Source organism: Passer montanus, unplaced genomic scaffold (assembly GCF_014805655.1).
Source record: "Passer montanus isolate IOZ18808 unplaced genomic scaffold, ASM1480565v1 scaffold56, whole genome shotgun sequence".
Lineage (NCBI taxonomy): Eukaryota > Metazoa > Chordata > Aves > Passeriformes > Passeridae > Passer > Passer montanus.
Genome location: NW_024370595.1, coordinates 2,128,729 through 2,143,604, shown reverse-complemented (window position 1 = coordinate 2,143,604; position 14,876 = coordinate 2,128,729). Strand labels below are relative to the sequence as shown.

The window sequence follows — 14,876 nt, the reverse complement described above, 5'->3', positions numbered from 1 at the left end:
AGGCATGGACTCCAAAGCTAACTTTCTTCACCTTATGCTTGTCTGTCAAACACAGAATAATTACACAGTCCCTGCCACATATATTAGTAGAGCACATTTTTAAAATCTCAGACCTGATGTCAAGAATCTGTTGTTTACTTCAGTTATTTTTGGTTTTGTTTGGGTTTTCTTTTTTATTTTTCTTTTCTTTCTTTTTTGTCCTGTATTTCTGCTCCAGTCCCTTTATTCTAACAAGAAATATGTAGTCAAACTAGCAAAAGGTAATTAAATAAATGATGTTACATTTTAGAGTAGAAAAGTTGTCCTGAATGCTGTTAAAAACCTTGGTCACAGCCTTGTCCCAAAACAGAAAGCATTACAAAAAGACAAATTCAGTACAAAATCCAGTATGTCAAATCATTGCAATTAAAGCTCCAAGACCAAAATTAATAATGTACCATTATATTGACAGTGTGAGCTGATTGACTGAAAATTGCAAAGACACACTCTGCTTTGAGTACTGTAGACCTTTCTTTACAATATGGACACTTATTTCTGTGTCTTTAAATACCCTATCAAAATAAAATCCACATATAACTTCTGCTTGCTGTAGTATTTGACTCATAGATCCTGTACGGCCAGATGAGACCATTATGAAAACGCGCTTTGTCCCCCAGCACAACACAGGGCACAGAACCTTGCTCAGCAATTCATACCTCAGATCTGCATCTTCTGTTTGAGGTTTAGAATCTCCTTTTGAAAAACATCCAGCCTTGATTTATTGCTCAAAGTGACAGAAATTCCAGCACATTCCTTGGAAAGATCACCCTTCTGTTAATGACAGTTGCAGTCAGAGAAGGTACAAGTTTTGTTCTCTTCTTTAGTCTCAGGTCTTTTCCCTCTACACTTTTTGAAGCTGAACTCAAGAACCATCAGCAAGCTGTATTATATTACAGACCATGTTTGTTAAGAAAAAAGTCTTTCTTTAACCAAAAAATGGGGCAAAGACACCTTTTGCAATATATTGCACGCCTTTTCCAAGGGCAATTATCAGTTCTTCAGGATAGAGAAAGCCTCTGGAACAAGGAAAAATATGGTTTCTAAACCTTCTGCCAGTCCAATGGAGTAATTAAGATACACATCTTGGTATGCTATCCTTTGGCCAGATAGCATACCTGATGTCTTGAGGTGAATACCAGGTCTTCATCTGTTAGTGTTCAACCTCTAGTTGGCACGTGCTCTTGTCTTATGTGTGGGATCCAAGTTGTTCTGTTGCTGTTACATTAAGTGAGCCAGAGGAAAGGAGTGAGAGACACTTAGGAGTGTCCAAAGAGAAAGTTTATTTGAGCAAGAGACCTCCACAGTTGGGGCACAGATGGTATTTGGATCTCTGTCCCGGTTCCAAGTAGAGATCATCACCCCAGGTGATTTCATCACCCTAGAAGGAGGGCTAAGCCTGGCCCCTCTGTCTTTCTCTCTAAGCAGTGATATCTAAACAGGAGAACACACAGACAGGCCATATTTACCCAGCTCATGGGCTGAACCAGGGTTTTGCAAAACTTCTCTTGGGGAAATGTCTTGGGATTTATGGTCATTTTGCTTTACAGCTCTCTGACTGAGAGACAGGCAACTGTGTTCAGACATTTTACTGTGTGGCCAAAACTGCCCAGGATGCAGAGCCTGTAGTGTCATATGCCATTTGTGATTTGCTATGACAAGGACAGACACGGAGACAGACCTCTCCAGCCACCATCCTGCATGGACATGGTGTTCCACAGCCACAAAGGGAAGGAGACTCTGAAGGAGAGAAGGCTGGACAGTACTGCTGAGCAGTCCCTTCGGTGAGATGAGTAGAAAGAGTTGCATCGAGGAAGCCCTTTGGAGGGTCCATGTGGTCCCCAGTGCATCACCCACCTCCTCCTCCTCAGGCGGGAGGAGGCAGAGTTGCTGCTGCTGCCAATGCGCCAGGATAGAGCGATCTCGGCGCGGGAGGAGATGACGCAAAAGGCAGAGCTCCCCCCAAAAAAGTGTTTCTCCAGGACGAAGATGGCGGCAACTTAGCCCAGGGGCCCAAGATGCCTGTGCCCATCGGGGGCCCCCAGCCAGGCAGTTCCGCCCCGTGCGCCCGGGGACACCGCGCCCGGCGGCAGCAGCGGCGGCAGCCGCAGCCCATTGTCACCAGCAGCGGCGGCGGCCCCGGCAGCCTCCTCCTCCTCTTCCTCTTCCTCCTCCTCCTCTTCAGCATCCTCGGCAGCGCTCCGGGAGCCCTGCAGCAGCGTCTCTCCAGTTAGAGCGGAGCGGGGAGAGAAGAAAGAGACTGAGACAGCGGTGCAGGCATCTGTGCCGCGGCTCGGGGCTGAGCAAGAGGAGCAGCGGCGGCAGGGAGGGAGAGGAGGCGAGGAGCCCTCCCGTAGCCGTCCGTCGGCAGCGGGGGACGCGGCATGCGGTTGTCCGGGCGCAGTGGGCTTTTCTCAGGAGGGAGATGGGGAGCTGCGATCTGACCATGCCTGGGTGAGAGGGGGAAAGGACCAGTCGCGCAGCCCCGCCACCACCAACTATCACCACCACTACCACCACCACCACCACCACTACCACCACCACCACCATCTCCTCTCCCTCCTCCTCCTCCTCTCTCTGCGTTATTGCTCTTATCTTCTCCACGGCACTCCGCGTTGGATGGACTGGGGCTGTTTCGTGTGGTGAGACTAAGGAAGAGCCACCGGCGAAAACCAACAATATCTCGGAGGAAGAAAAAGAAGAAAGAAGAAAGAAAGAAAAAGAGAAAGAAAGAAAAAAAAAGAGGAAGAAAGAGAGAAGGGGGAGAGTGGAAGAGAGAGTGGGGGAGAGCAAGCGAGCGAGAGAAGGGAAGGCAGGCAAGAAAATCCCCCCAATCTTTTAAGTCAATGCATATTGTGGTGACACTGGCAAAGGAGCCCTCACGGTGGAGTCGGCCAGGGCTGTGCGTTCCCAAAATATGACCAGGGGTGCTTGGATGTGTAGTCGGCAGTATGATGACGGCTTAAAAATCTGGTTCGCACCCCGGGAGAACGAGAAACCCTTCACGGATTCAGAGAGGGCTCAGAAATGGCGACTGTCCCTGGCATCGCTCTTGTTTTTCACGGTCCTGCTCTCTGATCACTTGTGGTTCTGCGCCGAGGCCAAATTCACGGGGACCGGAGAGAAGGAGCAGCCGCCGCCCGAGAAGCCGGAGCCCGCGGAGCCGGAGCTGCTGGCGGGCATGGGGGAGCCGGCGCCCCCCGCGCCCCGGCTCCTCGCCCCCCCCTCGCCCTCCCTCCCGCCCTCCCCCGGCAGCAGCGGCGGCGGCAGCCGCGGCAGCCGCACCAACGGCACCGAGCCCCGGCACGGCAAGGCTGCTTTCCTGGGGAACTCCACCGCCAGGCCCCTGGAGACGTGTCCCCCCCCGGGCTCCTCGTCCGGGCAGTGCTTCAGCGTGGGCGACGCGGAGGCGGTGTGCCAGCGGCGAGGGGGCTCGGGGCGGCCGCGGGGCACGGGGCAGAGCCCGGCGCCCGGCTGGGACCTGACGGATTTTTACCTTTCCTTTTGTAATTCCTACACACTTTGGGAGTTGTTCGCCGGGTTGTCCAATCCGGACACTTTGAACTGCAGTCTGGATGTGGTGCTGAAGGGGGAAGGCTCCTGCAGCCAGTGCGTCCAGGCTTACCAGCGCTACGACCAGCACGCTCAGGAGAAATACGAAGAGTTTGAGGTTATGCTCCAGAAATATTTACAGTCGGATGAGTACTCGGTGAAATCGTGTCCTGAGGATTGTAAGGTAGGAGCCCCTGCTGTGTTTCCTGTCCCTGGCTGTCGGGCTGGCGTGCCTCCCTCGGCTGTTGTGGCTGCCGTGGACCCTGTTGTGCCTGCTTCGGTCTCTGCCCCTGGCGCCGGCGGCCGCGGTTCTCACGGTGCAGGCGATGCTGCGGAGGGTATCGGCCGGGATGCCCCCCTTAGCGCATTATTAAAAGAGAGGAAGAGAGAGGGGGAAGGTTGAGAAAACGCAAAAAGAAGCGATCCTCGGTCCTCTGGGAGCGTAGCGCTGGATTTCCCCCTCCTCATGAATATGCGATTGGCTCCGGCTCGGCTGCCGGCTTCCAGCGGGCTGGGATGCGACTTGGCGGCAGGCAGCGACAGGGTCTGCATGACAATGAGCGGGGCTCGGAGCGGAACCGGGGTCGGGGCTGCCCGACGGCGCTGCCCTCGGTGTGCCGGTGGCCGCGGTGCCCGGGCACGGGCTGTGGTTCCCCCGGGGCCAGGGGCGCGCACCGGAGGCTCCGGGTAGGTTCCGTCGGGCGCTTGGCCCGGGGCGGCGATGCTGGACGGCGGCAGAGCGGTGCGGAGCCGGGCCTCCTCGGGAGCGGGACAGAGTTTGCGGGCGCTTTGCCTAAATCTGTGGAGCTGGGGAAAGCTGGAGGACAAGTGTCTGTAGACGGGCACCGCAGTGCCCCTTCTTTGGGAAGTGATGGTGCCAGCATTTTGATAAGCCACCGCTGTTTCCTTTGGTGCCGCTGGTGACGGCTCAGAGAGATCCAGAGGCTTTTCTTTTCCTTTGCTGGAAGGCAGAGGGTCCCACTTTGGCTCTTGTAGATGTTGCCTTCTCTGTACTTTTGCACAAGGTTAGTTGGCCTATCTCTCAAGACAGGGCAGAAGTAAAGAGTTGTCCCAGGTGCCTAAAATAGCTAACTGCATGCTTTTCCCCCTGTTTGAGTACCTGGTAGGAAATGAGTATTTCTTCCCTGAGCTAGATTATCTCAACTACTGTAGCAATAACCAGTCTGAACCAAATTCTGCTTTAGCAGTGGAACACAACAGTGCATGCAAATCACTGCTCTGAATAGGAGGCCTGGCAGTACCTCTGTGCTCTGTAACTTCAGCAGGGCCTTCTGAAATCATTTAATGTTAACAGCTTATGCTTAAACAGTCCCATTCAGCAATAACTTAGTATAATTTGTGCATATATTTGCCACAAAAATGGATCCAGAGTCCCTCCAGAAGCTGAAATAACCTGTTATCTAATTGGATAAAGATAGGAAAGTTACTGTATTTATTTTTTCTTTCTACACATGACAAAAGTAAAGTAGAATCACCAGAAGTGTTGACTCAACTCTTTTTAGATTGCAAACTGTGTGTGTACACACTCATTGCATGTATGCTATGTATTCAGTTACTGATAATGTAAACGTATTTTATTTCCAGAATGAATTGGATAAGTAAAAAAGGGTATCCAATGTAAATAGATATCTATTGCTCTCAGGAAATCTCTGTCATTTCAGTAGCTCTATAATTAGAAATTGACCTACTATTCCATGATGCGAAACAATCAGCATTTGCACACTTCAAGAAATTTTTTGTACCACAGTTTAGTTTGACTGAACTTTAACACAAAGTCCTCAGTTGCTTGACAGAATATCAGGGTGTAAAAGGTGTTGAAAATGAACAGAACAGCAAATTTATGCTGTTTAATGATTTTCCCTTCACACACCCAACGAGGAGAAATACTTTTTAATGATAGAGAAAAAGTTGTTGACATTAAAAATGATTGTGTGAAACTTTAATGAACTAGACAAACGCCAATGACCTACATTTCTGCGCTTCTGAATGCCAGATGATATTGCTTTATGTTTTGAGAATTTGGCCAACCAATCTGTGTTAAACATGAAAGATATTTCAGAAGGGGAAAGGAAAAAAACCCCAAACCATGAGTGCAACTTAGTCTGTTTGCCCTTTCTCCAGGGAATCTGGTGGGCAGTGCAGATGTGGAAGCGCAGTGGGGTGAGCCGCGGGGCTGGGCTGGGCTGGGCTGGGCTGGGCTGGGCTGGGCTGGGCTGGGCTGCGCGGAGAGGAGGGCCGGGAGACCGCTGTCCAAGGTTCTGTAGACAGCGCGCACAGCCCGAGGTCAGGCAGAGGAGCTGCCGCTCTCTGCCCCCGTGCCCTGGTTTGGTGTTTCTGGGTCCCTCTGGAGCCTTTTGATTCGCGCGGGTGGTTGCCAGAGCCAAGTGGATGGCACGTCCAGCGGTCTGACGTGTGTGTTGATGTGCTTGTGCATGGGCTGGCCTGGAGAGTGTAGAGGTGAAACTTGAAACTCGAATACTTTGTGACTGTCGCAATACTTAATTTATAAAATTCAAGATTTTTTTTTTGTGTGTGTGTGTGTGTAAGTAAATATTTTATTTTTTTTGCATGTTGGATATTTAGCTAATTCTTAGGTAAAGCATCAGAATAGAAAATAGCTTGACATACAGCTGTGTGGTTTAGGTCCACATTATTTGGTGGGTGTCATGATTTATATGGTGACCTGCTTTTTCTTTTAAACAAACTTCTAAAAATACTACCTTTACCTTATAACCATGTATCTAAGCCTTGGCTCAATGCAATGAAAGGCTTGTTAACGAGCCTGTTTATATTTAAGATGGCTTTAGCATTCTTGGGGCAGCTTTGTTCACAGAAAGAGATATTTTCATCCAGTTGACCAATTATAGCTGATGATAAACAATAATAAAATTTACTCTGAATAACAGTCAAGCATAAACTTGCAATTGGGTGTTGCTTCCCCCTTCCCCAACTCACCCCAACACCATACACATCCTCAACTCAGTCAGTTCTCAAAGTAAAGTGTGAAGATTAATTTACTCTGAATAACAGTCAAGCATAAACTTGCAATTGGGTGTTGCTTCCCCCTTTCCCAACTCACCCCAACACCATACACCATCCTCAACTCAGTCAGTTCTCGAAGTAAAGTGTGAAGATTTTGGTGGGTTTCTCAGAAAGTTATGCCTTTCCAGAAATCATCTGTTGTTGATAACAGATAGTACGTATCATAAATGCACGAGTATAAACCTCAGACTTTATGTTTTCATTATTTTGTCTGAAACCAGAAGATGAACTATACTTTCAAAATATTCTGTCTTCCACTATATGTCTCCTGGTCTCTGAAGAATATTTTAAAGTAATTGCTTTATATTGCAGAATTTTGTAGACAGAAGTTGTTTGACTTACAGATCACATTTAGTTATTCTATGTGGTGAGTTTCAGTTTTAATACATGATTATACTCAGGTTTTTTTTGTTTGCTTTTCTTAAGTGTACTGTCCTGTAATTAAGGTCTTACCATCAAACTTCTATTGAGTTGCATTGAGGCTTTTGAAAATTTTGTAGAAAATGATGACAATTTTTAACATTTGAAAACCAACTCTTTTTGGTGGTATCAATGAATATGCATATGCCTTTTATATTGTTTGTATGTCAGTAGACTTCATGTGTTGTTTAGAAGCTTGGGATATCAATGATGTCTCACTATAAATGTCTCCAACTTATTTCTTATAAACTTTCTTGAAGTCTGATGTCTCTATATATTGTTTCCTTGTCTTGATAGTCACATATTGCTAATGGCAAAACAGTAAACATAAGAGAAATAGTTGAATTTATTACACATTCAGATAGATGGTAAAACAAACTTCTGTAACTTTATTGAATCACTAAAGTAGCAGAGAAACTGGAAATCTGGATTTACACTTCTGTTTTTCTGTTTGAAATTGAATTCAGATTTTTAAAAAGGCTTATGAAAACTTGTTATTGCCTATTATAAATTTGTGGCTATTTTTGCAGGGATTTGTCTTGGAAATATGTATTATTTCTTGGTTTCCAGAAAATAATTTCTATGTGCAGTGTGTCACATCACAATATTCAGACAATTAACAGAAACTGTATTGGCTTGACGTTGGAAGACACAGTTCCTCATTATGACTTGTCAGGCTTCTATCAGGGGAAATACTCAAGCTTTTCTTCTTAAGGCAGCAGGCAATCGCTCTGTGGAATAGAAGAAAATTCTGGCTACTTCTGATTAAGAACTGGGTCAAATAACTAAGTAGGACATAAAAATGTAAAAATTTTTAAGATTTTCCGTTTTCTTTTTTTTTTCTTAAAGGTGGAGCTTACATGTTTGTGATTAAGTGTCAGAGGCCAGGGCTTTCCTGGCAAATGTGTTTATTAATGTTTGAACATGATACCAGTCATCATTTATGACATAGGTTTCCTTAATCTAGTGTAAGTTGAGAGTTCTTGAAATATGGTCTTAGCACTAGTAAAAATATTGACATGTATAATTCAAGTAAGTGCATTATATTTAAAATAACATTACAATAATTCATTTTCCCTCATAGAATATCAAAGAGGAAAAATAAAAAGATACCAACTCTTATATCAACATGTCTTAGCACTAGTAAAAATATTGACATGTATAATTCAAGTAAGTGCATTATATTTAAAATAACATTACAATAATTCATTTTCCCTCATAGAATATCAAAGAGGAAAATCTTATATCAACACTGCTAAAAAGCAAACTTTGGCTGACATCCTAGGTGCTCAACATGTACACACAGATTTTTGTTTTTCAGGTATTAAATATCATTTGATAACTTCTCATTTGAGGATTATGGTATTGTTTTCAAAAATATGTCATAGAATACCTGAGTTATAATACTACTTAGTTGAAAAATGTGTGTCAATAAAGGCTTTCATCATTAAGTGCAGATGATATAGTTGATAGGAATATGGAGTTGGTATTTGTCTTACTGAAGAATTTTTTTTGATTAAAGAACTGTGCTCAACTACTTTTATTTGAGTAAGAGGGTGATTGGAAGTTATTTAAAACAATTAAAATCACATTTCTTCTCAGATGTTATCTGGAAATATCAAAGCCTATATGAATCATTACTTTCCTAAGAACTTTTTCCTAAACAGCATATGTAGTCTAATTAGGTTTTGATTTAAAATCTCTGTTAAGCTGGCAGAAAAGAGCAGATGAGAAATACCAACCCAAAAGCTCAAATGATAAAAGAACCCTTCAGTTACAAAAGATCACATAGAGCAGCATCTGCCACAAAGTTAGATATTTCAGTTGTACATCTTAATCACATATTTATACAGTGATAGTTCTATGAAAGAGTGTTATCTAAACTAATCAGAAGAAACCCATACAAATTAAAACATGAAGATCTGTACTTGTGGTCTAATACAAACAAGAAAAATCCCCACATTAATTACTGAACTAGTGCCTTTTCTGAATCACTTGAAATATAATTATTCTTTTAAAGCTCTTTTTAAAAAAAATGAATACTACACTGTACTTAAAAAATACACAATACTTAAACTTTTATACTTTTTAAAACTTTGGTATAAAATGCTGTGAAACTAATGTGACTGTGTAAATTGATGTTTGCACAATTTTATGGTTTTTGGTGTTGTTTGTTCAGGTGATTTTTTTAAAAAAGTAAATGTTGAATTATTTTTAAAAACTAATTTAAGAAAAATATGTGGATGAATTTTGTATAACTCTTCTTGTAGTATTGGTATAATACAAGAAGCAGCACCGACTATATGCTAAGGGATTTGGATTTTGCCCTAGAATCTTGATGCAGCAGTCAGTCTCAGTCTCCAATTTTGAGCTAGATGAATGGTACTGCACTCAGGGAAGACAATGCACATGCTTGTGGTCATTCAATTGCTTAAATGCTTTACTGGATCGGGGTCAGATTTCTTCACTCCTAAAAGAGAAATTCCCCACGGTGTTCTTCAGAAGTGCATTAGCCCCACTTAACTTTTAAAAGTTTGCATCTAGTTGATCACTGAGATACTCATCCCATCCATAGCGTCAATGGGTACACCATTCTTGATTTAAGAAAAAAGGACTGCAGGTTACTAGCACAGAGTAGTTGAAGTGGATTCTACCCTAATCCAGTAACCAACATCTAATATTTCATGATATTGATGTCACATAATTTGGGGCCTCATGTCTCTGCCCTCAATTTCAGTTTGTTCCCTTGTTCTCTTTACATCAAGCAGTGTGCTTCGCATGCACCTTGCAGAGACTGTGACAACCTTACTTCTTCATTTCAGGTCCTTCTGGGAAAGGTAATCAAAATGCAAATTATAGTTCTATCACTTATCCTGACTAAAAATCATCTGGTCTATACTTAGTAATTTATAACTTCAGTCTTGCACTAAGATCCATAGTATATTTAGATCTGTGAATTGCCTAAAAGGGAAAAAATAACTTAGAAGCTGAATTCTTAAATATTATTATTTTTTATAAATATCAGTCATAACGCCCCAGAGGATAGAAAAATAAAATAATCCATATGACAAAAAGAAAAAAAAAGTGCTAGATATCCATTATGGATATTTACAAAAATTATAAAAGTTTAGATTCTCTTTGTAGTCAGTGGAGATACATAGGACATTCTAGATTCTAAGTCAGTTCACAATGAAGTGGTATCTAAAATAGGTCAGATGGATTATGCCCTAAAATACTTATTTATGTCTGTTGTCTCTAAAGAGGACATACTGTCATTTTTTATCAAATACAAGGACTTCCATCCACTGTTGACTTCAAAAGTCATATTAGATGAATTCTAAAAAAGTGATTTTGATATAAAAGTTAAGTTTGGATGAAATTATGTTCATATGCAAAATTCAAAATTTAACTCTGAAAAAGTTTGTGAAGTCCTGCTACTTGTGCTGTCCTACACCAACCTAGTGAAATCACAATTCTATTTCACTGCTAGGATATATATATTCTGTTGCTGAAGAATCTGTGTGCTATGTAATCTGCTTCTTAGGGATTAGAATTGGAAAGAGCCTTGTATGACATAACTGCATTTTCATCACTTTTTTTTTTTTTAAGAGAGAAGACCAAAATCTTCTACATATGACTTTTCCAGTTGTTATTTCTGTTGAGAAACTAGACAATAACAATTGTAGGTCATCTTCTTAACAGACATTTTTCAGATCTGTTAGAGATTATTTCTCTTATTCTCCCTTCTCTCTTTACAAGCAGGGTGGATTTTTTGGGGGAGTGGAGTGTCTGTGTATGAGAATTTCTTCCCTTGGTCCAAATCAGAGGAAACTCTCAAGACTACCCAAACTCCCTTAGTCAAGAAACACACTTATGCCACTTTTCTACAGTAAGCATACTGTACTTTTCCAAGTACTTTTCACTGTTCTTTTCTCTTGTCAGAACTGTAGAGCAAACATCTCTAAGTGAGAATGTCTGTGAGCTTGATTTCCTTTACAACATCAAACAGATGAATACAAACGTAGTGAGGCACTGGAGGCATATTCTGGCTCTAAGTGAGAATGTCTGTGAGCTTGATTTCCTTTACAACATCAAACAGTTAGATGAATACAAACATAGTGAGGCACTGGAGGCATATTCTGGCCTGTAGAGAGATTTGATTAATTTGGAGATATGTTAAAAAAATAAAGACCAGACTTCTTTTTGGATATGTGAATTTACCTTGTTTGCAAACAGGGTAGGTATATGAAATATGTGAATTTCTTCTTTAGAACATGCACACTGAAGAGCTATATCCAGCTAGCTCCCAGTCCATAATGACAAAAATAATAGGGCATGAAAGTGGCTCTGAAGTGAAACTGTTCAACGCTTGATGCTCTCCCACCCTTCATCTTATCTTGTCTCCTCTCTTTCAAAAAAACTCATAGGCATGTTTGAAAGCTGTGTTTGATATAGGATTGGCCTCAAGCCTTTATGGAATCATCTGGTATGACCCTTTGAAGCACTGATTGAATGCAACAAAGTTGTTGGGATGAATGGAGATGATAAATGCTGAAGTGACAAACTTCAGCAGTATATATTAATATTTTGGTCCTTTGAAGTGTCTTTGAGAGCCCAGTGGAAGTGTTCACCATTAATATATATTGATTCTGAGAGTTGACTCAGATGCTTCATCTTTAGAAGAAAACCTCATAATTGAAAACAACAGTAAAGATCATCTGAAGTTACCTGCAAAAAATATGTTTCCATCTAGGTTTTTAGAAGTTCTCAGCAGCTTAGAAGTCATTGTGGATGTTTTAAATTAGTTCAACAAAATTAGAAGGAAATGGTACCAGACAGATAACAAATAAAAATAAAAGGTCCAAATTTTCACTTTTAGTGTATGATATTGGCATTTTAATGATTTTTTAAATGTTCTGATTTAGGTATTTTCATGATTAAGGCATTATATTTTCAAATATATCCATTATAAAATTTTTTAAAGGGAGAAAAAGAAAGAAATTGTATTATGTTTGCATTTTGGAATGTGCAATGTGTTGCGGATTTTAGGAGATATTTTCCATGAAGGAAGTATGATATCTAGAGTGCTTTTTAAATACATGTTTAATTCTTGTTGATCCTCTGCATCTTAGATTAGATGTTGCCTTCAATTTGCCTGAACACTTATGTAAATGGTATCTTGGGCCTGTCAACAGACTTCATCTCTGTTAAGCATCATAATGAAGTATCTTTATTACATTTTAAAGATATTAGCAATCCAGAATCAGAGGGCATTTTTTATTAAGCAGATGGGAAAAAGATGAGATACTTTGAGAAAATATTTTTCTCATTTCATTTATTCTTTTAGAAAAATAAGAGTTTCCAGTTTGCTGATTGACGATTTGGTGATCGCTGGTCTACATTGGTTAGCTTGCTTTCTCTATTTAGGGGGCTACACTTACAAGTTCTTCCCCCCCCCAAAAAAAAAATGGTATAAGACTTATTTATTTAGATAAATACTTGGTTTTCAAGAGAGACCTTGAGCAACTCTTAAATACTTTAAAATCTATGTTAAGGTAATTACATATCTTAAAGACTTCTGTGTGTAGTAATAGAAAACTAAATGTTAGATGATATATATAAAAATTATTTATGTAAACTTATTTTTCATGATGAACAGTATACCAGATGGAAAAGCTTTTGCTAGTGTGGAAAGTATATTCTTAACTCATATTATTTGTTGTCCTCATGTGTCAAGAAAATGTAATATTTTACTAGTATAACTTCATTTTAGAGGGGTATTTTGTCACTGGTTAAGTTACATTTTCAAAGGCACTAAAATAATCTCTGCTGGGAAAAATTTTTGTATTTGTGTACAAACACACACTGGATTAAAAAAACAGGTGTTCTTCAAAATAAAACCCAGCTTGTAGAACAACAACTAAATGGCAAATGAAAAGTCCAATTTGTTTTTAGGCTATTTATATTGAGAATAACTAATGCAAGTATATATATTTGAAAATGTACCCACAAAAATTCTATGCAAATCTTGTATGGATTCTCTTAGCATTGCCTTCATATATATTTGTTGAAACTAGATTTCTGTATAGAAGGGCTTTAGGATAATCAAGACATACTTCATAGCTGGAAGTGAAAATTCTTGGGTATTGAACAACTTGCAACTTACTATGCAACTGACTGTGGTGATGTCTGGTATAGCACATCATGCTTCAAATGTAAATTATTTTTAAAATATGAGTGAACTATAAGTTCCAGCATATATTATCAAAACAATAACAATAAAGTTATTTATGTAAATTGTAATCTTCATAACTAAAACATCTAGAAAGAATCCCAAATCCATGCTTTGGTAAAGATTAAAATCTCTGAAGGGATTAAAGATAAGTATTACTGTAACATCTATTTAAAATACTGATTGTTAGTAAAGTCCTTCAGCAAGTCTCTGGTGGTTTCCCAGTGGGATGTGCTGATTCTAGCCCTGTTAAAGCCAGGAAATCAGTGTAATCAGTGGAAAAAGATCCATGTCATCAGAACCTCATTTACTGGCCTTTTTTATTATTTAGTAAAGTACCCTGAATGCATCTATTTTGGGATATTGCAAATTCTATACCTCTAGAGGTATAAACCCATCCTTTAATGTTTTTCCTTTCATACAATGTTCAAGCTGTAAATATTGTGGTACAGTGCTTTAATGAGAGACTGGGTTTATTGCAAGCAAGATTTTCTTTTTGCAGAAGGGAACAAGTATGGGAAGCTCACAGCATCCTGAGTGGGGATGCCCCAGCACATGCTGCCTGCCTGGAACTTAGAAGCTCTGCCCTGGAGCAGGGCCAGGGCTGAGGATATATGAGGATTAGATTCCACTGGCTTGAGGTTCTGCACTTAAAAAGGAAAGCAAGTTGAAAACATAGCCAAGGTCCCCTGGGATGACTTAAAATTCTTCATGCATCCAGAGATGAGAGATGTTCATTTCCAGTCCTGTTCTGCTCTGGAGTTAAAGTCTTGATGTAATATTTCTGCAGAGAACCTGACAGAACCTGGACCAGTATTATGAAGAAGTAGGAGTTTCTGAACAAGGTATATTTGAAATATTGCCCAATTTATATTGAAAACAGAAACAATTTTTGTATTTTTTTTTCTTTTCATTTATGCTTTATGATGTAACAATCCTTGGGGAAATGACCCCTATTATAAGCTGAGTTTAGCTAACAAGATAGAGTGTAGCACTGGAGTTCAGGAAATGAGGCTTCCTGTTTTATATTCCAATTCAGTTAGAAGTGCATTATGGTTTCTTTTGTCTCTATTTAAATCTCATAATTGTTAAAGCTGAATCTTATAAATGCACATTTTTTGTTGCAACCTCACTATGAATTTAATGAAATTAAATCATTGATGTAACAACAGCTTTTTAAAATCTAGGTACTGAGATTAATTCCTGGGACCAGAGCAGACAAAATGTACTGCAAGCCAATGTCTGTATAGCAGATATGAATTTAAAATATAATTTTATTTTAATTTGTAAATATAGGCAAATTTTCTTTAGTCAGCAATCCACAACAACATAAACCAGGACTAACTCCATTGAAATAAATGGCTTTACTTGAATGTAATGCTGTTTTGAAAGGGGAACATGGTACCTTTAAAACTCAAATATATGAATTCAGAAGGACAGTTTGACTCAGACAGATTTGTTTTACACACTTTGCTACGAAAAACAATATTCAGACTGCTTTAAATGCTCATTTTCCTGTCTTTGACTGACATTACTAATTTGTTATTGTTGTTGGATTGTTGGGTTTTTTCCC

The 14,876-nt window shown here is 40.5% G+C and overlaps 1 protein-coding gene across 1 annotated transcript in view; it reads left to right on the top strand.

The window, feature by feature from the left end:
* The first annotated feature begins 2,924 nt into the window (after nt 1-2,924).
* FAM155A (family with sequence similarity 155 member A) overlaps nt 2,925-14,876 on the top strand; it is a 433,533-nt gene continuing 421,581 nt past the window's right edge. The window contains exon 1 of the mRNA XM_039725758.1: nt 2,925-3,772. Coding sequence (XP_039581692.1) covers nt 2,954-3,772 — 819 coding nt within the window. The 5' untranslated portion in view covers nt 2,925-2,953. The remainder of the gene's footprint in view (nt 3,773-14,876) is intronic.